The sequence below is a fragment of the Pleurodeles waltl genome, chromosome 2_2 (assembly GCF_031143425.1).
Source record: "Pleurodeles waltl isolate 20211129_DDA chromosome 2_2, aPleWal1.hap1.20221129, whole genome shotgun sequence".
Lineage (NCBI taxonomy): Eukaryota > Metazoa > Chordata > Amphibia > Caudata > Salamandridae > Pleurodeles > Pleurodeles waltl.
In genome coordinates, this window is record NC_090439.1 from 513,054,411 (window position 1) to 513,081,637 (window position 27,227).

At 42.6% G+C, this 27,227-nt stretch overlaps 1 protein-coding gene across 3 annotated transcripts in view; it reads right to left on the reverse strand.

Annotated features, from left to right (window-relative positions):
* The window catches only part of OSBPL1A (oxysterol binding protein like 1A), a 1,294,449-nt gene that overhangs the window by 96,821 nt on the left and 1,170,401 nt on the right, over positions 1 to 27,227 (reverse strand). For all 3 annotated transcript variants that reach the window (XM_069220031.1, XM_069220033.1, XM_069220032.1), the window contains one exon: positions 2,711 to 2,834. In XM_069220031.1, coding sequence (XP_069076132.1) covers positions 2,711 to 2,834 — 124 coding nt within the window. The remainder of the gene's footprint in view (positions 1 to 2,710; positions 2,835 to 27,227) is intronic.

Consider the following 27,227-nt stretch of genomic DNA (forward strand, 5'->3'; position numbering starts at 1 on the left):
AGATAATAATAATGGTTCACCTACTGATTTGAAAGGTTTACTAAATGTTCAAACCTTTGTTGGGCATATATGGTTCCGTTAGACACTTGTCCATGTAAGTTTGTACACCTTGTGAAGCAGACAACATTGCAATCTGTCCATGATCATATTGCTGCAAGCATGCTTTTGAAGGCCTTTATCAACCTTTTTGGATGCCAAATACTCTGCTAAATATAGGTCGACATCATTACTACCATACCAGGCAAAGCTACTTGAAAATATAGTTACTCAACAAATACAACAACTTATTTAGAACTCTACTATTCTGAAAGACTCACACACAGGTTTATTATTAGGTGTTCTAAGTCTAGACCACCAGGTACTCCAAGATTCACCAAGTTTGCAAAAAAAAAAAAAAAGAAATTAACTGATTTTGGCTCTTTACTGCCCACTTATTACACAGAATATATTCTACGAAAGCATTAAAAGGTCTCTGAATGAGAGGTGTGTGTGGGGACTACAGAAAGATTATAGAGGTCCTTCCCACAAAGTACAAATAAAAAGAAACATAAGGCTGAAGTAAAGGAGAAGGTAGAGGAGAACGAGAAAACAGAAGGAGGGATAAAGTAGGAGGGATAAACAGTCCTTAAAATGGAAGAGGGGAGTGGCAGAGGTTTCCACACAAAATAGGTTGCCAAAATGGAAAAAAAGAGGACGTGGAACGGATAAATAGGAACAACATACATTATGTGACATTCACCATCAACATCAAAGGAATTCATGAAGTTCGATTAATCAACCTGATGACTAATTCATTTTAAAAATGTCATTACAAAAAACACAGGATGGAAGAGAGGGTAAGGTAATAGGATAGCCTAATTTGCCCCCTCTGCTTGAGACTATGGTTGTATCAAATATATCTGATCTTTCTGTTAAAGCCAAACAATTACATTTTAGCCAATCTACCTATGGCTGCATTTTTTGTGTTTCTCATAGAAATGCAGTGGAGCTCCAGGCGCTCTGTTGATTTGGGGTCAAGGGTCAAATCTTTTTGGGATGTATATCTTAGAACTCGATCGGCTGATTTTAACCTTCTTGGGCTCATTTTGCTCCTGGTGGTGAGCCTTAGGCACCTAGAACCTATGCAACAGGCCTGCTGGCCTAAAAAGTGTCATACCTTTTAAGGAGCTGGTTTCACTGGCTGGAGGAATATAACAATATAACACGATGTACATGTGAGTTATTGGGACCTGCATATTCAAACCTGGAGCACGTTTCACCCCAGTGTGACACCTTACTCGACATTGTAGGCCAAAGGCATGCAAAACTACACTTTTTTAAATGTGTTTATTCACATTTTGAATAAGCAATTGATACAGTACTTATAATAGCATGCTCAAACATTACTGCATAGGGTAAACCTTAAATTAAACATCAAAGTTGTTGAACAAACTGCAGCATTGAGTAAAAAATGCAGTAGTAGTACAGTGTCTTTCTCTGAGGGTATGGGGGATGTATCCAGTCTGTCAGTGGAGTGGGGATCGATCCACTATAAGGAGGGTCAGGTTGGAGAGACCATCAATACACACAGTCAGGAGCTGGGCGCTGCTGCCTCTCATCATCTCATTCTCAGCCCTCCTCTCATCTGCCTAGGCTCAGCCCCCACCAACCTATTCAGAAATGGTGCTAGTGGGGCTGGAGGTGTAGATAAGGGGGGTACGTCAAGGCCATCTTGCCCCACAGGGCCATCTAACCCCACTGCGTGCACATCCACAGCAGTCACAAAACTACAATTTAAGGCAGGTTTCTCCTTATGTGTATAATACAGTGACACTGAAGACAAACCAGTAAGTTCTACTGACCTTACCTATGAGTGCCCATAAATAATTTATGGCCTATTACAGGTTAACATCTAACCTTGCAGAGTCCCCTGCGACCAGTTACTGGGCTATGAAGGATGGAAGTTTCCCACGCACAGCCCGCACATAGGTTTAATGTGTAACCAACCAAGTGCCCCTTACCAAAGCTCTGTTGCAGAGGTCTCATCTTTAAAGGTGGGCACTGGGGATAAACACACAGTCCATTTATCATGAAATTACTGTTGGTGAAACATAAGTACTGAGTTTCATCCATAGTAAAAAAAAATCCACAACTGGGTGATCAAAAACAAAAATTCTTGGCGGACTAAATGGGTGGAACCAGTTGCAACAGTACTCATACCCATCATTAGCTTTTTATTGACTATTTAGTTAGAGCTTTTAATAGGCTTGGTATCTCCTAAAGATGAAAAAATTAAATAGGCAGAGTTACATGTTCAGTTGATCAAGGCTGGGTTCTGGTCCTTTATTTTTCAATCACTAGATGAGGACACTCAGTATCAGTCCAGTTTTCAGGTCTTTTCTGAAAAGTCTGGTTCCATCCAGTGGATGGGGTTGAGTGAGTTCCAGACACTCATTCTCAGGCCTACTTAACATCAGCCACCAGGTTTGTTTGATCTGAGAAAATACTTATGCTTCTCCTATGCCTCACTTACATTGTTTCCTTACATTAACAAAATAATAACAAGGACTGCATGCATGTGATAAACTGAGTCCAATCCTTCACTTTGAAATCGTAGGACGTTGTTTGTTACAATATAAAATCTCCTACTTTAGGCATCATTGCCTGTGTGTTCAGAATTCGATACTGACAGTGTTTAAACTATTTAATTAATTAATTTCGATAACCTTACCAATGTCTCCATTCTCCATGGCTCTTATATCAGGTCGCAGCCTACAGTCTGTTTTAGGAATAATACTTTCCATGTCTTTGTCCAATTCATTTAAAGCCATTGCAAAATGTGTGAAATTATACATCTGAAAGAAACAATAAAATCAGAAAATGGTATATATGCCAAATGTACATTTATTGAGACAACTATGTCATTAAAAGAAAAGAAACAAAATAAACTTAGATAGATAAAAATCTATTTAAAGTAGATTAAATGCATCACAAACTAACAGAGTGTACTTTTGTCAATCCCGCTAGCAACAGCATCCATAAATCATACTAAAGCTACTGACAGACCTGAAACATGAATATTAACAATTCTTCCAAGTTAAAGTGTCATAATTAAAAAAGAAATATAGTTTTAAAATGGTACGAATATCAGTGAATAAAAAACAATCAATTAAATTACATGGTAAAGTACATTTAGCATTGAGTAAGCAAAGACATTTTACGTCATTCCCTTGAATGTTTGGTGAAGCTCTTGCATAGAGAAAATGTGGTTACAATCTAATATTATTTTTAAAACCCTTAAACGTAAGTTGAGATCTATATGTTGATATCACAAACATACATATACACACACAAACACACATATATACATTTACCGAAACACTTGCTTCCCAGAGATCCTAATATTAAGTGAATAGATGGCTTTAGTGTCATTCATTGTCAAATGTTCAACATTCCTATTCTGACATTCCATAACAGCTGATTTTTAACATTGTTTTAACTGGGACCAGTTCCCATGACTTTATATTACCATAAATCCTGTGTTTTCCTTTGCATGGACTTATGATTTTATTTAAGGAACAAGTCCATCATCTCTCGCCACCCTGCAATTCACACCACCATGAATTAGATATTTTATTTGGATTTTGTTACAGTGATAACTTATTAAAAAAGTATAGCAGACACATACCTGCAAGATCTGTCCATGCAGTGCAATTTAGTTCATGCTTAACAGCGTGGAATGCTTAGATAAGCTGAATATTATTTTTAGTGGTGCACTTTCAAGTTGTTCGCCAGGGGCTTTTAAATTCAATTGGAACACTGGAATGTTGAGAGCTCTAATGAAGACAATGGAGTAGCTCCTGGCTTCTAATAGCTGGTTTAGGCCTTCTGCTCCAACAGTCCAATTTTGTCTTTATGTTGCTTCCTTTTTAATTTAGAACATTCTACAGTCTCAGGCTATAACAGTTGTTAAAGGCCCTCTTCTTTGTTATAGGCCTGCGCTGCAGGTGTTGTCCTATAACCCAGTTTCAGGGCCTTTAACAACCAGTATAGCCTCCAGCAGTGGGTTACCAGGCTATACTATAAACCTTCTGCACCATACCATGTGTTGACTTTTTTAAGGAAAACACAGTAATGAGAGTGGATAATGAAACCCCCCCTTCCATATATCTTATTAAACTTCGGTACGACCCCTATAGTTAAAGTAGTTCTTACTTTTAATGATTGAAAAGATCCTGTCCAATTAAAATGATTAGTAAAAAGCAGACAAGGAATTTATACCTTGTAAATTGCTAAATTCTTCTATTGTATAGATACCATGCATATGTTGGTTGTTAGTTTTCTCTAATATCATTACGTTTGTCTTCTCAATATTTATACGTAAAGACTTTGATTTACAATATTGGGCAACAGCATCCATTTTCTTTTGCAAGCCCATAGATGTATACCTGAGGAGAATTAAGTCAACAGCATAAAGGTTTAAAAAAGCAATATCTGCAAATAAAAAAAACCTATTACACTGTATATGTCTAGTGTAGAACGGTGCTGCGGTATTCTTTAGCCCAGTATCCCTGTCAACTAAGAATTTTTAGCATCTAGGGTCTTTTCTGCGGCACAGAGGATCAACACTACTACATCTGCAACCCCCACGAAAAATCACCGACATTCTATAGTATCATCTAAAACGGCAAGGGTTTAATGAATATTGAATCTGGATCTACTGCTTTAGAAGACTCCTATTGTATGTTCATAGCACCCCTGGCAGGCCATGTGTGAAAAATTTATCAATGCATTCTCATGGATGCCGTTCTTGATGCAATCTGTGACACTGAGCATCAGGTCAGGGAGAAGGTTATTGTTGCATATATCACCATACCAGGTGCAGTTGTGTGCTTTTAGAGATTTAAATACTAGCCAAAAGACCCTTAGTACTTAGAAAAGTGTGTATTTAATAATAACTTTTGTAATCTCAAGACCAAACTTATTCATTAGCCCGTTCTTGTACCTGTTCCCGCACCTAGAGCTCCCACTTCTGCTTTAAGCCCCCAGACCTTGTGATATGTGTCTGGGAATGGGTACTTCAACTACACGTCTCATCAGAACTCCTGAGTCAGAGAGGGAGACAAATGGGGGAACCACATGCAGCATTTATGAGTGTCAAGTCAGGCTATTCGGACACCCTGGGAGCATAAAATTCTTCATAAACAAAGTTTTCAGAGACCTGGTTGTTTGTGCATTTATGAGTATACAGATGAAAGGTGAACCAATCACACATACAAGAATACAACAAGCACATCTGATTCATTAAGTAGTCAATTGCATTTCTGAGTCCACCACCTATGCTGCTAAGTTGGATAAGTACATCTTCCACAAGTGTTCATTGGAATTTCGAGAACTTAGAACCTCACCTGGCACTTTATCATCAAAAGTGCCCCAGAGGTGCAATGAGCATGTTCACCTGTTTTTTGCATCTCCAGCACTTTGGTGTTTGCACAGCGCCTCCTACAATACAAATCATGCTGGTGCATAGGCAGCTTCAGCACAATCTTAAAGGGGCATTCCCTCATTTCTATGGGAGCCTGGCCTTATTCAAATGAGGAGACACTTTCTCTCCACCTGCATTATTAAAGAGGTAGGTGCAGCACCAAAGAGGCTGTCATGAGGAGCACTGCCTTGTACCACACAGAGGTGCTGCAGAGTCAGTGTGCCCCTAAGGGCATCCCTTGGAAGGGGGACGGGGGAATAACTCACAAGGATCCCTCACGTCACTTGAATGCAGAAGGATCTCTATCCCCTTTCAAATACATGCCATGTTGCTTCTTGCAGAGTGAAAGGTGGACTGGAAGCCTCTAACAGTAGATCTGCCTTTCACTAACCCGCTGCCCCAGGATAGGTATGAATTTGCAGGTGCGACGGGAGCAGCACATTCATTGTGATAAAGCACACTGTGCAGGAGGCATCCAGTTAAAGGCGAATAACTAACCAAAGAAGTGCACCCTATGTGCATTATAAAATAGCCCAAAAGGTCGAGGCAATATTTCATTAGGAGGCCTTCATGATGGTTAAGGCAGTCCAGACTTTCATAGATTTCACTAACTTGTTGTTGATTCATCCAATACTTCTCTACAAATTCCAGTAGAGATTGAACAACCCCAAAACTCTCAGCCTAACAACACTGATGACACCGATGGCTAGGGTGAAGGAATGTGCACAGACAAAACTACAGATGACATCAAGACATACATCCCGCTTTTTCTAACCACCAAACTCCTTCAGAGTGACATCTTCACTCCAGGTCATTATGTACACTGGTGTCCAATCCTGACCTTTACACCTACAAATAATTTAAGGTGTTTTAGTGTATTTGGCTCATTGAAAGAAAAACAAGAATACAACACTATCACACCAGGGTTGGAAAGTGTCAGTGATGACCTGGAGGCAGGTGGTCATTCTAATCTTCTTCCCTTCCTCATGTGTGCCCTGAACTACATACTCTAACAGTGGTGACAGGTGTATATGTGAGACGGCATGGCGGATTCACATGATTACTGCAGATTAAGAGTCATTTGCAATAATTGTCGGTGACTGGGTCGGACACCTTTGACCCATTTGGCAAATCTGTACACCTAAATTAACAGATGTCTGCTTCACCCACATTTATTTCTTTACTACAATTAGATGTTGATTGTTTGAAATCTTGGTGCTAAATTTTGATCTGTGATAGAGCAAAAATTGCTGGGCAGAAGTAAAACAATTTGTTTTTACGAAAATAAAAACACTATCAGATTAGATCTGGTCTGTAGTTTGCTATAAATAAGTTTTAGTAATTTTTCATGAAATTTAGCAGGCTGTTAGCAATTTAAGCCCAAAGTAGACAACCAAAATTGAACTTAGGTATAGAACATGGTTTATACATTTCACGAAATCAAAGGTATACAAGGCCTTCAGCCTCATTTACTAAGCATCACTGTAAGAGCATCAGGAACATACAAACTGTACTCATAGAAAAATCATATGCTAATGACAACAAATATAACTACATAAAAACAACAAAGGCAAAGCAGACACTCTTCATAAACTTAATGTAAATATCAAAATACTTAACGAGCAAGTTACTTACCATGGGTAACCCTCTGTCAGGTAGAGACAATTGCTAACCACAGATTCATCACCGTTTGAACATTCCCCAGGTGTCAGACTGGAGCCAGAAACCTTTGTGCATTAGTAGGTTGTGCCAAGGACTCCGCAATGACGCTGTTCCGCTCTGGAAATGACATGCACGCCCTATATAGGCTCCACTCCTGTGTGTCAATGTCAGTTGCTTTCAAGACTGTCCATGCCCTCAGATGCAGAGCCCCAACAGCAAAATGGGTTTTACCAGTGTGTAGATTCCTAGCCTTGCAATCTTATTAACAGGTAAAGCCCACATTACATAATGAGAAAGATGGGAGGGTCAGTGAGGAACCTGAGCTTAGATGGAGTCTAAACCAGAAACAGCGTTACCAGAGGTAAATAACTGGTTCTTCTGAGTCTTCCAACCGCAGACTCCTCACGTTTTGAATAGCTACCAGAGCAGTACCTACTTAGGAAGTAGATCTGTGAACTGTCTCAATCCAAGAAGGTCTTGTAGGACCAAGCAGGCGAAATGCTCCTTTTGGTGATACTAGCTGTTGAGTAGTGCTTCATGGACATATGGAGCAAGCCCACGCTTCCCCCTGGCAGATGTCCAGGACAACAATTCCACCTGCCAACGCAGTGGTAGCAGCTTTGACCCTGGGGGAAATGCCTCACAGATCTGAAAGCTGCGTTTTGGCCAATGCATAGCAGATCTTAATGCAGAAAATGATCCAACGGAAAATGGTCCTCTTTCCTTTTTTACCCCAGTGAACGCCACAAAGAGCTGATGGTTCACCTGATGAACTTTGGTGCGATCGACGTAAAAGCTTAGTGCTCTTTCGGGGTCCAAGTGAAGGAGTCTTTCCTCCTCCTTAGAGGAGTGAGGTGGAGCATTAAGTGTAAGAATGGTAATTGTTTTAGGAATGGTGTCACACTTTTTGGTAAGGAGGATGCTTACATCAGCAGAACCAGTTTGTCTGGATACAAGGTGGTGTACAGAGGGTTAACACAGAGAGCCTGAAACTCACTCACTTCCTGCGCTGAGGTGCTATTGATGAGGAACACAGTCTTGAGAGTGAGCAGCTGCACGTGGTTCAAAAGGAGTGCACATAAATATATGATAACCAAGTCAAGCTCCTATTAAGGCATGAAAAAAAGAAGAGAGAGGAAGCAAAAGTGTTGGGAGATCTTTCAAAAAATGCATCAGAATCGCAGACTTAAACAATGTGGGCAGTCTGGCAACTGTAAAATGGCCAAAAATGCTAACAGGTATTGTTTAACTATGCCCAAAGAAAAACCTTGCCAGGCAAGAGAAAGTAAACAGTAGGACGTCAGATAACTTAGCCTGGAGGGGATCAATCTGGTGTGTGCTGCACCAAAGCAGACATTTGTCACAACAAGTGCATACAGCTTTTGTCAAGAGAAACCTGGCTGCCAAGATGACATCAACCACCTCCAGAGGAAGGTTGAAGATGTTCAGCTATTGCTGCTCAAATTCCATGCATGAAGGAGGAAACTGTTAAGGCTCAGGTGCAGAACTCTGGCCTGTTGCACAACAGCAAGCCCTTCGGAGGGGCAGTGTAAGAAATTGGGTCATTAGTTGCAGGGGATTAAACCCTTCTAAAGCAATAACCACAAACTTTGTGGGGGTTAACCACAAAAAGTCACCAAGGTAATCTGTGCTTACCCCGATGATAGTTTGGCACAGCAGTTAGGCTTAACTTAGAGGCACTGGGTAAAGTATTTATGCAGTGTTCAAACAAGAATAAAGTGAAAACAAAACATGACAAAAATCTCACACCAATCTAGAAGTATTCAGTAAATTTTAACAAATAAAATGATACCAGGGCAACAAAACTCCTATGAGTAGAACTGGAGATATGCACTTTCAAAGCCTTAAGTAAAAGTCACTCTGGACTGCAACAAAGTCACAAGTTCAAGCCAACTGCGATGGAGAGCAGCTCTGAGTTCAGCCCACGGGACGGTGTATCTGGTTGTAATTGGGCTGAGATACAAGTTCCTGTGCTTCACTGAGTTGAGTTATGTCAGTTTCAATGAGGCCGCCGACTGGGTGTTGTGAGGTGGTGCGTCGATTCCGATGAGGGTGGCGATCAGGACCTGCAAGGTGCTGTGTCAAGTTCCGTTGTGCTGGGTCATTTCAAAAGAGGCTGCCAACAAGGAGCTGTGAAGTGCTATGTCGAGTTGCGCAGCGTCAGTTTCAATGAGGCCACAGATGAAGAGGTGCATGGTGCTGCGATGCAAGGTTCTAGGTCACGTTGCGTTGCACTGTGTCAGGTCAGATGAGGATGACGATCAGAAGCTGTGAGGTGCTGCGATGCTAGGTTCTGCTTTAAGCTGCGTCACACTGTGTCAGTTTTGAGGGAACTATCAGTGGGGCAAGTAGGACTACATTTGATGCCAGCCAAGGCATCAGTTCCTGGGAGGCACCTCTTGAGGATCAGTACTCACTCCAGCAGAGGGCAGCATTTAGGCACAAGCAGGTCCAGTTGGGTCTGGTCATCTGGTTGGATGCAGGAGAGGTCTCTGTGATGTCCCAGTAGCTCACACAGAAGGCCAGCCAAGCTAGCCCTTTGAGTAAGTCTGGTGGTTCTGGGTTCAAGAAGCAGGGCCAATCTTCCTTTCTCAGGCAGTAGGGAGGGAGGTCCTTCTTGCAGCAGGGCAGTCCTTTCATCAGCACGGCAGCAGAGCAGTCCTTTTTCTGAGTCTTCCACAAGCCCAGAAGTGATCTGATGAATTGGTTCAGGAGGCCCAATATATATACCCGGTGCCAGCCTTTGAAGTCGGAGGACAACCTACACTACCCCACCTCTGGTTCCGGAAAAACATTTTTGAAGTTCATAAAGCACTGCATGAAAACTGTAAGGAACTTTTTGAAACATTTCTGCAATTCACTGGAAAAACAAACAGTTATCATCAGTGAAGTCATCAATGATATCACTTAACATGTCAAGAGAGATGTAATAGGCAAGGTCGTAAGCCGTAGATGACAGGGGTTCAAATTATATTCAGCTCACTCAACTGTAACTGGAGAATGTAATTGTTTTTTCATTTTTAAACATAAGTTCTGGTGTTACTTTAACTTTGCCGCCCATTGCACATGTACTGCTCTTCCCTCATAATTTGTTTTTCAGTATTATTACATTATTTCCTAAAGATCAAACATCTCAGCAAAGACCTGGGCCTGTATTTTTCTAATTGCAAACGGTCACTGCTTCTAGAGCCTAGAAGCCACTAGTAACGTATGAACACCACTAAGCGCTATTACAAGCAAAGGGCAAAAAGGCTGTCATGCAGCTTTACGGAGTTGCTGCAGCTACTAGTAATGGGGTGTAAAAGTATGCTAGCTGACCCCTGTGGATGCACAAATGAAACAAGTGTAAAGTGTGTGTAAGAGAAGGGCTGTTAACGGACTTTGGCTGTCCATAACAAGCGTAGGAGACAGTGTAGAAAGGACGCCATTTGGTAACGGAGAGTGTTGAAGGTTGATGGTAGAAGCAGTCTGTATGTCGGTTCCCATGTCAGCATAAAAGGCCTGAAATGGCTGTGTTTTATGACTGCGGCCATACCACCTCATCTGACTGCAGAAGCTAAGCAAGGCAGGCCTGGCTAGTACTTTTAAAGTAGAGTGCTTGAGAGTACTAGATTCTGTAGGCATATTGCCACTCAATGCAGACTTATTGCCCTTCCTTCCTTATTTATGGTATTCGTTTTCAATTATTATATTTTTAAGGTCAGACCTTTCATACTAGGCCTGGCTTTTATTTCTTTAACTGCAAATTGTCACTGCATTGGGTGTCTAAACCTACTGGTAACCCTGGAAAGTCACTAGGCTTTTTCTTACAAGCACAGGGCAGTTGGGCAGGCAGTCGACTCTTGTAGTGCTGCATTGCTGCTTCTGCAACTGCTAATGCTGCGACACAAGAGTGCTGGCTGAGCCCCTGCAGATGTGTAATTGAAACAACTGTGTGCAAAGAAGGGGCTGTCTTTAGCTTTGGCTGTCTGTAAAAATTGTAGGGGATATGTGTGAGAGTGTAGAAAGGAAGGCAGTTGGCAAATAGGAGTGTTGAAGGGTGGTGTAAGAAGCAGGCTGTGAGCCTGTCCTATGTCAGCATAAAAGGCTTGAAATGGCAGTGTTCTATGATTGCGTACTTTCCACTATCAATGTGCTGATGTCATTCCATCTAGAAAGCTAAGGGTGAGGTTTGTTTGTACCTTGGATGGGGGACTGCTTAGGGATACTAGATTCTGTAGGCATTTTTCTGCTTGCTGCAGACCTAGCGTCCTTTCTCCCTAATTTATAAATTTTGTTTTCATTTTTATCATATATTTTTTTTTTTTTAAGGTCAAACATAAAAAATAAAAAAATACTTGTTTTTCAAGTATTGTTGTATCAGGTTTGTTACCACAGGGGGAAGCATTGCTGGGTAACGTAGTAACAAATATACTGCGGTACCCACAACTAATATATATATTACCTAGTGGTGGTTGCTACTTGGTAGTTCTAGATAGTGCCATTTTTTAATACAAAAAGCATTTTTGGTTTGCCTATATCTTTGACACCCGTTGATGAATCTTCAGAAAACTTCCCCAAAAAATTAGATGTGCACCTCAGCTGCTGTCTGAAAAGTTTTGGGGTGATCCGTCAAGTGGGGGCTGAGGAAAAAAAAAAGGGGGGGGTGTCCCAAAATATGTTTTCCCCATGTTAATTTCCACAGGGATTGTGAACATGACTACAGGCCAAACCAATGGATGGAATTACACCAAATTTGGCAAAAAGGTAGCTCATGGTCCAGAAAGCACCCTTTAAATGTAAATCTGTTCAGTAGTTTTTGAGATATTTAAAGAAAACCAAATTTGTTTATCTGGGCAGAGCATAAGCACAGATCCCATGGTGAGATCTGATCGGCTGCCAACACTTTAACCAAGAAGTGCTGGCAGCCATATTGGGATCAATATACATGATAGCAACCCACTGAAATGCGTTGTAGTGAATGGCAGGTTTTGAGGGACCCAAAACAAGAACATATAAAGGGTGACAACAAATGTTTGTCACAATATAAATCATTTGTTGATGGTACCATACTAATTTTAGGAATGGTGGTGTGTTCTAAGGTACATTTACCCTGCTAGGAGTCTACAAGTCATTTTTAAGAGAAAACTGTTTTCTCATGATTTTGCAAATGTTATGGAAGGTGATCCAGAAGCTTAAATAAGAGCATATTTTCTGGAAAGTCACACTATCTTTATCAGCCATATGAAAATAAAGACAGTAAAATATGTACTTCCAACAGAAGCATTGAATCCATTGCTCTAAAGAACAACTAGAGTGCTAACAGTCTAACTTATGACAAACGTGTGGCAGAACTGGACCCATTGTGATTGAATCATAATGGTAAAACTTAAAATATTTAATTTAGAAAGGAACAAAATGAGTGGGTTCATCTTCTAACAGAAATTATGGTTTGAGCTGTACAAAGAAAAATGTATTTTCTATTTCATTAAAACATCCTGACATATGGACTGAAACATGCATTTTCAACACCAGCAGCAGACTGCCTGGTAACTCCCTGGTGAGCAGTAGCTTACACTGGTATAATGAGCAACTGAAGTGTTAACATTCTGAACTTATGCCAAAAGCGTGCCACATCTAAATGGCATCTTGATGGAATCGAAGTGTAAATCTGAAATGATTTTCTACTGAGGATGCTGCAGTAAATAAGGAAATTAGGGAGCCACTCCCTGCGTCCATCCCCACACCACCGTGCACTGCAATGGGCATCTGACTTAACCTTAAAAACACTAGAAATTCACTGAAAAAAACAAAGGTTACACAGATGTTATAGTTAGGAAATAGAATTAAATATATTGAGGTTCAGATTTTACATGCACAAAACCACAGAAATTCAGCTGTTAGAGTTATTTCAAGTAATTATAACTTGTGCCCTAAGGTAACTATAACTCGCGCCGTCGCCATGCACTGCTAATTATCCAAGATATTATATCACTCATGACAGCATGTTAGGAATCTTTGATCATATCACTGTACCATTGGTAGTAAAATTATTGATGAGAAAGCTGTGCATGGTGAGAGTGTGAGTTATAGTTACTTTAGGGCTCTATTGGCCTCTAACCTTTTTCTTTGTAATTTTAATAGTTGTTTTTCTCTCCCTCACCATTTTAGGCTCCTTTTTGGTTTTCCTTTGGACCCCACCCCTGAGCTGTGTTGTTATAGTGTATTCCTGCAGAGTTTATTAGTTTTAACATGTGACTTTTGATGACCTGCGGGGCAAAGTTAAATATGAAGGACCATAAAACAATTTAATCTTCCTTAGTAGAACCCCTGCTTAAGCTGGTACAGTGGGTGGTTCACCACGTCCTTCGAGGAAGGAGTGGGAAGACATACGGGAGGCCTAAGCTCCAGTGTAGGAGAAATGAGTCTCCCAAAGATAGCCTTCTTGGAAACTCCAATTAACAAAAGTGTTGACATTGAGCATTCTGAGGGGTAGTGAAAAGCTTGAGACAGGGTTCTTCTCATTGATGGAAGTAGCCCTGTACTTTCTCTGGGTGTAACTGGCAGTCGTGGTCTACTAAGCATTGGTGGCTGAATTCATCAGCCTGGTGTTTAGAAAACCAGCTAGGTGGTTCACTACTAGATAAATGCCCTAGCTGTTCAGTCACTTCCAAAGGCGTAGAGACTTATGGTACAGGACCCAAGACCCCACCCTGCTTTTTGCAGTACCACATGGCAGTGGTGTTGTCTGTGATCACTTTCTCCAGCCTTCCACTGATGGTGGAGATAAGGGTCTTGTACGCAAAGGAAACCAAGCTGAACTCCAATGAATTGATGCAGTCTCTCTGCTGGAGACCAGATGACTCTCCCAAATCATCTTCTCAAACCAGGAGTGCATCCATGACTGCTGTCAATTCTGGATGGGATAAGAAAAGTGGTACACCATTGATCGAAGCGCAGTCCAGCAGCCACCACTGCAAGTCTTCTCCAGTTTCCTCTGAAATCTGGATACAGTCTAACGTCATGTCCATTGGAAATTCTGACTGTGGCATACTGAAACCGGAGGGCCCCTGTGTAAAATATATAGAGAGGGGCTCCCACGCTCCAGACCCAGTCAGGAGCTCTCACCCAGGGGCCGGTCACATGTGCACAGTGTTGGAGGGGGCACCCCTGCACCACAGGACTGCAGGGTCTATTGTTAACCCACTCACTTCAGGTCCCATTGCAGAGCCAACATATGCAATATGGCACGCTTCACCAGCAGGAGTCATCCCTACTGAGATCCAGATAAACCAAGATCATAGTCCAAATGTCTTGGGACGCTCTACTCTGAGAGAAAGGCACAAAACCCTACAGTATATGGAATGGCTCGGATGAATGGGAGCGTCTGAGAAGGAGTCAGATGTGACTTTGATATGTTGATTGTGAATCCCAACAATGTTAGAAGATTCACGGTCGTCTGAAAATGGTTTACAACCCCCTGATGCAAGTCTGTCTTCAACAGCCAGTACTCAAAACTGCTGCTCCCAGGCTCAGAAGGTTGCTGTGACCACGGTCATCACCTTCATGAACATCTTAGGGGCACTGGTGAGACCGAAAGGGAGCACTGTGAACTGAAATGCTGCTGGACTATTGTGAACTGCAGGCAGTGCAGGTTCAATGCCACCATCGAGCCTCAGGGGCTAGGGTAGACAGGACTTGAGCTAATATAAACATCCTGAATTTGCCCTTTCCCAGGAAGGCTTTTAGATAGCAAAAACCTTAAATAGGACAAAGGCCTTCAGGAAGTAACAAGAGCTATTTGTAATGGGGAATTACCATCTTTCTCACCTCTGCCATTCTCAAACATAAGGTGTGTTAGAATAAATCACAGCCCCGGTTCACTGATTGAGTAGGGGTGAGTGCAGTAACTACTCTTTTGCCTAAGTGTGGCAGTGAATATACCATAACCACCTCCCCATTCCTAAGGATGAGTGGGTTTGCTCCCCTCTCTTTACCCAAGGGCGAGAAAGAAATGTCTCACAGTACTCCATTTCACCTTGTCTAACGGCAAGGGCGGCATGTAAAAAAATGACCAAAATATCACTCTCTCCTACACTCTGATCCCCAACAGGAAACAAAGTGTAGCAATTGGTGTCAGGTGACACCCTCCTCTTTGGCCCGCATAATGGTGCAAGGCAGGGAGAAGGCCATCACACACACACACACACACACACCACTTGGCCCAATGTCATGTTCCCAACTGGGAACATGATGCAGGGGTGTGTGATAGGCGACCTATTCCTCCACGACACCTCCTACTTGCAACAGAGCCTTTTCATTCTAAGGATTTTATCATTATATATGGTGCATATTCTTTTGTTCGCTCTTCACCTTCTATTTCAATTTCAATATTATGATGCCTCTCACATTGTTAGCATGCATTTGGGCCATATTTAGAGTTGTCAGCACTTCTTTTTAACCTGCAGTTTTAGTGCTCATTATTTCCTTCAGGTTTTTATAGTGTTTTCTATGTTTTTGTTTTCTCATGTTTCAAGATTCTGAACCATTTAACTCCATTCACCTTCCAGCTTTTCTGCTTGCCATTTTCTTCCTTATGGATGTTTAATCAATTTGTAATACTTTTTTTATTTTTCCAGATGCCACATTTGCCTTTCCATACATAGAGCTATGAATTTCTATCATGGCCCTTATGCTACAAATATTCGACAGGAAATAAAAGTGTAAGCAATTTGAGTACTCTGGTTCCTTCCTTGCTTCCCATGATATGTTTTGGTGCATACTCTATGTCAGTAGGTAAAATCTGTGCAATTTTCATTATGTGCCTGAAAACAAGTGTGGCAAGAGTATTACTGGATACTCAAATATTTATCAGCACCAGATGAGCAACATAATCCTTACCTGGTTCTACCCCCAGGTTTCTGAAATCACTTCCAATCCACCCAGCTACAGATTTGGTGAAAACCTAGTGACTTCAAAATACCTGTTCAGGTTCAAGACTCTCTAAAGTTATAGCACTTAAAATAGAACACTGCACCAAGTATTTAGGGATTTCTTATTTCTGCAATAGAAAATACTGAATCCCTAAATGCAATAACCAAATTGGTATTTCCATGTGCAAAGCATTTGCAAATAGGAAATTCATTAAAAAACAAGTTACTTACCTTTGGTAACACCTTTTCTGATGGAGACTTTATCTAGCCACAGATTCTTTACCTTAGAATAGTCCCCAAGCATCAGACCGGATATGGAAAATCTTGAGCAGTACCTCTGCGCACTGGCAGATAGCACTGATCTGCTCTACGTTGTAAGTGTCATTTGCAATGGATAAGTTGTGTGTGGTGCCTCTATCAGCGCCACACTGGCATGCTAAAATCAGTTTCATTCAATACTATTTCACTGCGAGTAGGACAGAGCCATGTCAGAAGGCTGGAAGACCAGGGTGCAGAATCTAAGGGTCTACAAGAACATTTTTAGGTGGAAAAGTCCAGTTTGCAGATTGAGGAGGATAGGAGGGTCGGTAAGATTTCAACATTTATACAGATTCTTTACAAGATAAGGTTACTGAAGGTATGTAACTTGTTTATCTGATCGAGACTTTTAGACACAGATTCCTTACCTAATATTATTGTAAAGTCAAAATGGACAAAAAATGAGAATTATGTTGGTTCAAATATAATTAAATACGATGGCACAAGAGTATGGTAATGAAACTAAAACAATTGATCACACCCGTGTTGTCCAAAAAACTACAGCGATCGCGGTAAGAGAAGTAAAACTCAACCCTCTCTACCGCCGAGATCCTGACTTTACAATAATACCTATATTTCAGACAACTGTTTTACTTGATTTTTGATGATTTCTGGTATTATTCCTGATTTTCTTTTACATTACTACGACATTTAGATTGTCTGTTCCGGTTACTGATATTTGATTCCCATGGGGCTCTATCCACAGACCGGGGATGGTAAGCCTTAAGAAATGTTTCCATAATTGAGATTATTTTTGTCTCTCACATGATGTACTTAATTTAATTACGTTCGTGTTTAACTAATGGGGATTTTATTCTCTACATGCTGTTGCTTTATCTATTTTTTAGGGCGACTTTGACTGACATAAACAACTCCACAGTAAGTGACTGTTTTCCTTAATTTTTGCTCCTAATTGGATTTTTGATTTTTTGGAGAAGTCTTTTATGGTCCTGAAGAAGCGTCGAGGGATCCGTACGGACCACCAGACGCGAAACATGTAGACCCCTTTTTGAGAAGCCACTTTTGGGTCTTTTTCTCAAAACTCATATTTTGTGTGAGAGCAGATGAGCATTATAACTCAACTTTACTCCCTCTTTTGTTTTTAACCTTGGTCTCCGTCACAGTAGTATTGATTAAAACCATGATTACCAAATGTAGACGGATAACCAATGTTACTCTTGTTTTCTCTCCTATATTGCTTGGGTAATCTCCGATACCCTTCCAGACTCATTATTATCTCTAACTATTAGTAGAGCATATACGGTTAAGAGCCCCCTCAGCGGAGCCCGTTAGGCATTGCAGCACCGGCCTAACGAGGAGCTATCCCAATGATGAAATCTTACATCCAATGTGATGCTTGAGGGTTCTCGCTCCTGTAGAAAATAATCCCATTTAGTCATTATTTGGAACAGTGCACCCTTCTTTTTTCACTACTGTTTATGGGAGACTGTGCACTGGACCATTAATCTCCCAGGTCCCTCTCCTGTGTTTTCAGTTCCATGTACAGCAGCCACGCTGTGGGACCACGTTTGTTAAAACGGATCTCAGTTAATTACTGTCCGTTTCTTCTTTACGCTCGCATTACCTGTTAAGAAACCCCACAATGGAGGACTTTCAGGGCTTGAGCTATGATGATGAGATGGTATCAGCCATCCTCCAGGCACCTTCGATCCTCGAGACTGATGGAGCATCCCCATCAGGGAGCCTTAAGGAGGACTGGAACAGACTATCAACTTTAAAACGAGAACTAATAAAAACAGTCATGCATGGGACCATCATGACGGAATATCTGCGCGCCAATATAGCCCCCAATGGACTTTTGGTGTCAAATATACCTAGAATTTTCTTGCAAGATTTAGCTTTCAGGAGAGACTGGGCTCAAATCGCATGGAAATGTACCAGGGACTGGTTAATCTTAATCATCAACACTTCCAAACGTTTGGCAGATTCCATCACTATCCAAATTAATACCATGGAGAACACCCTGAAAACCACAGTTTCGATCACAGCCTTCAAAAATCGCCTGGCTGAAATCACTGCTGAACTAAATGAGACAAAAGAGTTTTTAACCCAACAAAAGGTTACTAAACTCCAAAAGGACATTGTCAAGTTCAGCAGGGAGAAGGTGTATCCATACATCAAGGAGGATGACGATATAGATAATCAGTCGCGCTCCTCCGATGATTCTACCACCTCATATAAAAAACCACGGAACTCCAACAGTGGTTCATCATCTGACGGGTGGAGTACCGATGTGAACGCCCCACGACCATTTTACAACTACCCACCTTACCCTTTAAACCATCCCATGGCCTGGCAAACACCATATCCTTTTTACCAACCCCGCCCCCGATGCCTTTTGCGCCTTTTTTAGGCCGGGGCAGAGGCAGAAGAAGAGGAAGAGGCAGGCACGTCCGATGGTCAAGGGAAGAGCCACAAATGGTGACCAGGAGCCAATCCAAGAGCCCCATACCGAGAACCTAGTTGTCAACTTGTCTAAGAAACAACTATCAGTAGATGAAACTAGGGTTCTTAATAAAGGCCTTGGTTTTGTCCCGACGCCTGATGAGGACTCCTTTCGCCTACAGATCGAAATGGCTCAATTTTTCCGCAAGATCCGCCTCCATGTTTTCTTCAAAGACAAACCAGGGGAACCTCAAATCCGGGATTCCGGCCTTAAGAAACCTTCGACCTTCTTACCATTAGCCTCCATAATGCCCAGCGAGGTGATAACGTTTGAAAAAGCCGTACTATCTGACATATCTTGCTTACAACCTTGGCACCCTTATATTAATATACCTACGAAGGAAAAACAGGCTTTACAATCTTTATCAACGGCTCCCGATATTACGATTAAACAGGCCGACAAAGGTGGGGCTATAGTAATCATGGACACACAGGACTACAGACAAGAATGTCTACGATTGCTGGATGATACCACCTATTATTCTAAGATTACTATCGACCCTACTAAGAGACTACAGATCCAGATCAGGAGCCTCATAGAGGAAGCGAAAAACAATACCTGGATCTCTACCAAGGAGGCTGAGTTTCTTGATACCACCGACCCTAAAATACCTTACTTTTACTGCTTACCTAAAATTCACAAAGGTAAAAATCCACCCCCAGGTCGACCAATTGTGTCAGGTATAGGCTCGGTTTTAGAGCCTCTGTCAATTTTCTGCGACCACTTCTTCCAACCTCTAGTGAGAAATTCTTCTACCTATCTACAGGACACTAAGGATGTTCTGAGACTAATTGAGACTGTGAGCCAGACTGGAGAGATCCAGGGTTTAATCACCTTAGATGTTGAAGCACTTTATACCAACATTCCCCAGGAGGCTACCCTACATGTAGTAGAGACAGAACTTTTGAATGATCCAACCTTACCTTCCACTCCCATCCCCTTTATTATGCAATGCGCTACCCTGGCCCTCACTGAGAACTATTTCCAATTTGAAGAACAATTTTTCCACCAGATCAGAGGGGCTTCGATGGGTAGCACATTTGCGCCTAGCCTTGCCTGTCTCTATATGTATAATTTTGAGAAGACATTTATTTTGACAACAAACAATCCCTTCCAGAAACATATCAAATTATGGAAACGCTATATAGATGATATATTGGTAATATGGCAAGGACCATTATCCTTAGCAGACGAGTTTACCACCTGGATTAATTCCCTTGACCCTTATTTAAAATTTACTGCTTCCATATCATCGACTCATTTACCTTTTCTCGACCTAATGATTACCATTGTTAATGGCCGCCTGTCAACTAGCACATATCATAAACCTACAGATCGGAATAGTCTTCTACTGTATGAGAGCTATCATCCGAAAGCACTCAGAGACAATCTACCTTTTGGTCAATTTTTACGACTTAGACGGAACTGTAGCACTCTTACACAGTTTGACCAACAAGCCAGCTCTCTGCAGACAAAACTTTACGAACGTCATTATCCATCTAAGGTTGTCAACTTGGCCCGCAAAAGAGCTAGGAATAACCGTAGGGAGAGTTTACTAGAATATAAAGAGAAGGCGCCACAGTCATTCATTACGTGTGTCTCTACGTTCACCCCCCTTTCCAATGACATTAAAAAATTGATCAACAAACGTTGGTCAATATTAGAAAGTGGAGGTACCTTAATGCCAAAACCTCTATTTGCTTTCAGACGGACTCCAAATATTAAGGACATGGTGGTCCATACATGTCCACGTACATTGCGTGATACCTCTACCCAAAGAACATTATGGGACTTACCTCCAGTTGAGGGTCACTACCCTTGTGGTAATTGTAATGTATGAACACTGACTCATCAAACAATATCATTGGACTTAGATCCCTTTGGTAGATGGTTTCTAAAAAAAACACACAAATTGCAACTCAAAGAATTGCATTTACATGATTACATGCCCTTGTGGATTACGTTACATAGGGATGACCACACGCCCTGTGAAGATACGTATTAATGAAAACAGGAGCAACATTAGATGCCGTAGAATTACTACCAAACTCAGTGCTCATTTCATTGACTTCCCTCATACCCCAGATGAGTTATGGTGGGTGATTCTAGAAGCACCAAGAGTGAAACAAAATGTCACCCAGTTTCTTTTTAGAATTGAACAACATTGGATTTTCCGACTGGGCACCTCAACCCGGGGATTGAATGATGATATTCCATGGTCCACACTGACCCCCAGATAAATTAATTTTCCTTACCAGCAACTGACATTTCCTAATCGAACATATTTACCGGTTTTGTAATTTCCAACATGATATAATCTGCATAGTGTTGACCCTATATGACCTAAGAATACTTTTATAAAAAATCTCTTTTTACGACGAAATCACCATAATTGTGACTCCTCCATAAGTTTCTAACGACTCTTCTTGTCGTTTGAGTTTTTTTGACAATTCTTTTTCTATTGCCTACTTATTTAAATTTTTGGCACTAGTAACTCACATTTGTTGAGTTTTTTCTTTCCCATTAAACAGGTTTTCACAACCTTTGAGTTATTTACTTTTCCTGTACTGAATAGCTGGGTATTTGGCTTTTTTCCACCGTTAACGGCGACGGAACATATGTCCGTCTTTGATTTTTTCTTTTTTTGCTCCCTCGACCACTTAATAGATAGCGCGACCTGCGCACATCGTCGACGGAGCTCAAGTCTGTCCTCTGTTTTTAGTTCCATTCCCATGACTACCAAAACAAACAACGCGAGCGCGCGTGCATACGTTGGTTACTTCCGGGTCCTCAATACGTATTTGAGGACCTCCGAGACACTCGTCGATGTCGGCACGGGGACTTTATCAGTAGGGTAGGTGCTAGATGCCCTACAAACCGCTTACAGAAGTAAGTACTTCTCCTTCTCTATTTCTGTCCGTCATCGCTGCTACAAAAAGGATCCCCTGAATGTGTCCACAGGATCTCGGCGGTAGAGAGGGTTGAGTTTTACTTCTCTTACCGCGATCACTGTAGTTTTTTGGACAACACGGGTGTGATCAATTGTTTTAGTTTCATTACCATACTCTTGTGCCATCGTATTTAATTATATTTGAACCAACATAATTCTAATTTTTTGTCCATTTTGACTTTGCAATAATACCTATATTTCAGACAACTGTTTTACTTGATTTTTGATGATTTCTGGTATTATTCCTGATTTTCTTTTACATTACTACGACATTTAGATTGTCTGTTCCGGTTACTGATATTTGATTCCCATGGGGCTCTATCCACAGACCGGGGATGGTAAGCCTTAAGAAATGTTTCCATAATTGAGATTATTTTTGTCTCTCACATGATGTACTTAATTTAATTACGTTCGTGTTTAACTAATGGGGATTTTATTCTCTACATGCTGTTGCTTTATCTATTTTTTAGGGCGACTTTGACTGACAAACAACTCCACAGTAAGTGACTGTGTTTTCCTTCATTTTTGCTCCTAATTGGATTTTAGATTTTTTGGAGAAGTCTTTTATGGTCCTGAAGAAGCGTTGAGGGATCCGTACGGACCACCAGACGCAAAACATGTAGACCCCTTTTTGAGAAGCCACTTTTGGGTCTTTTTCTCAAAACTCATATTTTGTGTGAGAGCAGATGAGCATTATAACTCAACTTTACTCCCTCTTTTGTTTTTAACCTTGGTCTCCGTCACAGTAGTATTGATTAAAACCATGATTACCAAATGTAGACGGATAACCAATTTTACTCTTGTTTTCTCTCCTATATTGCTTGGGTAATCTCTGATACCCTTCCAGACTCATTATTATCTCTAACTATTAGTAGAGCATATACGGTTAAGAGCCCCCTCAGCGGAGCCCGTTAGGCATTGCAGCACCGGCCTAACGAGGAGCTATCCCAATGATGAAATCTTACATCCAATGTGATGCTTGAGGGTTCTCGCTCCTGTAGAAAATAATCCCATTTAGTCATTATTTGGAACAGTGCTGAATAGGCAAGTACAGTCAAAGAGCACATCCAGGAGGGTTGTCTGGACATCCCACGAAAAGCCAGTCATTCTCAGCTTGACATATTGGCAGAGTGTCACTGATGAATCAATGATCCTGCCCAGAGAGTCTGTTGTTTCCAACCTACATCTGATCGTGAACTTTGCTGCATTCCTGCCATCAATAATGGCCTGGTTCATCATGGCTCGGGCCTCCTCTGAGACTACAGAAAGCACTTACACAACATAGTCCCACACAGTGTGGTTAAATTAGCCTAAGAGGCACGCAGTGTTCACCGACCTCAGTGCAAGGCGGGCGAAAGAGAAATCCTCTTACTGAAGGTTTCCAGCCTCTTGGATTCCCTATCCAGTGGAGATGCAGAGAAAATGCCAGGATAGACTTTGGATGTTGATGCCTGCACCACCAGGCTCTCATGGGTGTGGTGCTGAGTGGGGAAAGCTGGGTCCCTGGAAGTGGGACAGTGGCGATGTGAAATTGTTCTGTGTATTGGGGTTCCCGTGCAGAGCTTGGCCTAGGTCCAGAGCAGGACACCTAAGAGGGCTTTATTAATGGGTAGCACAGGCTCTGTGGTGGGGGTATCTCTGGCTGAAGCACCTCCAACAAGACATTAGTCATGAGCTCATGTAGGGTAGCTGAAGATCAAGGACCTCAACTACTCTTCCCACCACCATAGCAAAGGAGGCCCCCTCCTACGTAACCACACCAGGCAGGAAGACAAGACCAGTGTTTCGGGAGGTGTCTAGAACACTGGAGTCAGCCAGTTCCTCATACCAGTTATCTTCTAGTTGGATCAAAGGGACTTCATGGGGATCAGGGTAGCCATAAGGATCCCCGGATCCGCCCCAGCCAAAACCATCACCTGGCCCGTCAAGAAAAGAAGGCATTGTGTCTGACCCAGTCAGTCATTTGAACTGGGTCAGTGTGGAGTCCAGATCATTTAACGCCGGTGTGGCTCCATATTGGGTCGAAATGACTATAGGCTCAGCGCTGCTGAGAGGTGGTGCTGGGAATGGAGCTACAGGGACGAACCACGGTGAAGGTAGTGGATTCGCGACCGGGGGTCAATCCAGAGGACGGAACTGGCACAGAGGGCAGACCAGCCGGCAGAATTCCAGTCAGGGTACCTCCCCAGGAATATTGTAAGGAAAGGTATCTGCTGCTGCAAGTCTCTATCAGATACACAGCATTTCTGCACGTGCAAAATACAGTCAACTGTAAACAGGTGGTAACCAACTGCAAAGTATGAAAGGGGGCCCAAAACTCATTGCAATTTTTCACAATGGGTGCATTTTATGTAGAAGTGAGGAGGAGGATGATACTTAGACTTCAAAGAGGAGGAGATAAAAGATTTTCAGACAGAAGGTGACTATTTGAACAAACATATACAGAGGTTTATGATTGGTACATGTTTACTAAATAAGTCATCCTAATTTTAACTAATTATTTAGAGAATGTACTAAACAGGCCAAAAATAACCTAGAGGTGCTACTCATCCACACATCCAGGTTTTAAGTAGCTTACACCTTTTATTTTCTGGTATGTCACAACACACTGTTGCAGATGCAAAGGTGGGGGTTAGTATCCTAGTGAGTGATGTATCAGGAACTGACACTTATTTTGCCAGTTTGTTATGTTCGGAAACACACTCCTCCACTAATATTTCAAGCTCTGTGTAAAATTTCAGCTTTTTTCCCCCACCTCCTCTTGTGGCTCCTGGCTGGTCATTCTGATATGAGTTATTACTGTTGTAGGGAAAAGAAGTTCTATTTCTGCTCTGTAGCTGAAAGTAAACATTCTTCCTAATGCATGAGGTCATGATTCTCTGCTGGTGCCACAGTCAAAATTTGTAAGTCATACTGATTCAGGATTTCAGATTTGGTATTTAAAAAATACAGAGTCCTTAAAACTGGTAATTGTGTAGGGTGGGGCTGGCTAAGACGAGGACTCAAGCAAAAGCATCCCTCACTGAGCTTCAATAGCCAGGGGTTGGGGGTGTTTCCAGTGGCTTGTAATGGACCTCAATGCACCCTTCGGGCCCACAATAAAGAAATGAGGTGGGGAACCCGCTACTTATCCAATGAGGTGGAAACTGGCATTTGTGAAGCCAAACAGAGCACAACTGAGCCTTGGACTTCGGAACCCATTCATTGGTTGCTAAGCTCTCAAAGATGTCCGCCATGGCTTGGGAGCAAGCAGGCCCTCAGTGACTGCTTTGGCTGCTTCAATCGTCCAGGCAGAGAGGTGATATTACTTACACTCCACTGCCTGCTTGGAGACAACCGCAACCCATGAGGCAGTGACGCGGGGAGCCATCTAGCTGGTGGCCCAATGGAGATGAGACAAGCCCAACTTGGGCTGACACCCAGCAGATGGGAGTTGCAGTGCTGGCCTTGATACAGGCGGGATCAGAAGCAATTGGCCTCGGACCATGCCCTTCGGGGAGAAGCACCTACAGTAATGGCTGATGTTCTCAGGGCAAACTTGGTGACAATGTGATCCAGAGGTGTTGGGCTCTAATGAAGTGAGATAATCTTGCCTAACTGCGATGTCCCGGAGGCTGAGTGAGCATGTTTAGTTTTTGGTGAAGGTGGATCCTGGCCCCTGCTGGCTACATCAGACCCGGGAGGGAGGGGTCAGTCTGGATGATGGACATTTGGTGCGCTATCCACTAGATGAACTGGAGAAGTGATCAGCAAAAGAGACCCCAGCTCTGAGACTGTAGGGAGGAGAGATTTGTCAGGGGTCTTACTTGACTGCAAACATCATGGGGAGAATGGTGTAATATCATGGCGGGTACCAGGACACAAGGGCCCAGTATGCTCTGGAAGAACTTGTCCTAGAGAAAACCTTGTCACTGCCCATCCAACCATTTGTTGTGTAGAAGACCATCTACAACCATCCGTGGTGGCGACACACACTCAGAATTAGAAGACCCACACTATGAAGGACCTCCTGGGGGACTCAAAGCGGACTATAGATGCCCACCTCCCCCAATGACTAGTCGTACTGGCACACTAGTGGACCTGAGAGGAAATACAGACTCCCCAGCAATGAGGGAAGACATACAAACAATGCTAGCAGCCTTTACAAAAGGGATGGGCCTCCTTTGACAGGACTGTATGAAATCCTTGAGCGAACTGGCTCATGTGGTAGAGTGGATCATATTTCGAGGTTGCAGTGGCTGAAGGGGTACATGAGATGACATGAGCTACGGAGCTCTTCCACTTGTTAGCACAACACAGGTAAGCGATCAAGAGTTTATTCAGGGTTGGGGAGAAGAAGCCCCCAGGATCAACAAAGTTAACTGGAGAATAGACCATGCACTAGCACCTGGAGAATCTCTCTCACACAAACCTATTTTGACATTCCAACTAGTTAAATTTTCTAGTTTATATGGCCAACTCTATGCCAATGCTCTCATGCAAACGCAACCACTATCAGGTAGTTTTGACAGTAGGGGACTGGGCAACAGTTGCAGATTTACCAGATATAGGGGGTCATTACGAGTCTGGCGGTCGCATGACTGCCAGACTCGCGGTGGCGGCCCCACCGCCAACAGGATGGCGGTGGGACCGCCACATTATGACCGCGGCAGAGCCGCCATGGTCAGACAACCAACACCACCAGGCTGCCGCAAGCCGGCAGCCTGGCAGTTCAGTTGGATTTACATCCTCCAGGGCAGCGCTGCTTGCAGCGCCACCCTAGGGATTAGGAGTCCCCATCCGCTAGCCTTTCCATGGCGGTTTGGGGGACTTGGGTGGTCCATGCACTTGGCATGGGCAGTGCAGGGGCCCCACGCACAGCCCCATCGCGCATTCCACTGCCCAAATCCCATTAGGAACCAGCGTCAATGTTAAGGCCCTCTTCACTGCAGTGCCGCCCGGCGGAACCACTGTTTCCACCAGCTTGCCCTGCAGTGAAGTCCTATTAGGGCTGGCGGGGTTCAGGCCGCACAGGTGGTCTGATGACGGGAAGAGTTTGGAGGGCGGCTTCTGCCGCCTGCCAAACTCTTAATGACCTCCCATAGTGTTTATGCAAGATGAGTGATTAAATTGGACTTGTCACTCTGAATATGCAGGGCCTCCACTCAACAACAAAACAGAAAATCTGTACTTGGCTAAACATGAAAACAATTCGACCTGCTCCTCCTGCAAGAAATTCATCTCCTGAAAAGTGACATCAAGAGATATCATTCCTGATACTATCCACACAAATTCCACTAGAATGCATGGACAAAAACTAGAGGGGTAGTGATCTTAGTTCAGGCTGTGACCCCATTCCATGTAGACACGATTCAGCGATCAAGAGGGGAGGGCTAACAGTGGTGAATGGGAAGCTCTAAAATAGACCCATAACATTAATATCTGTTTATGGTC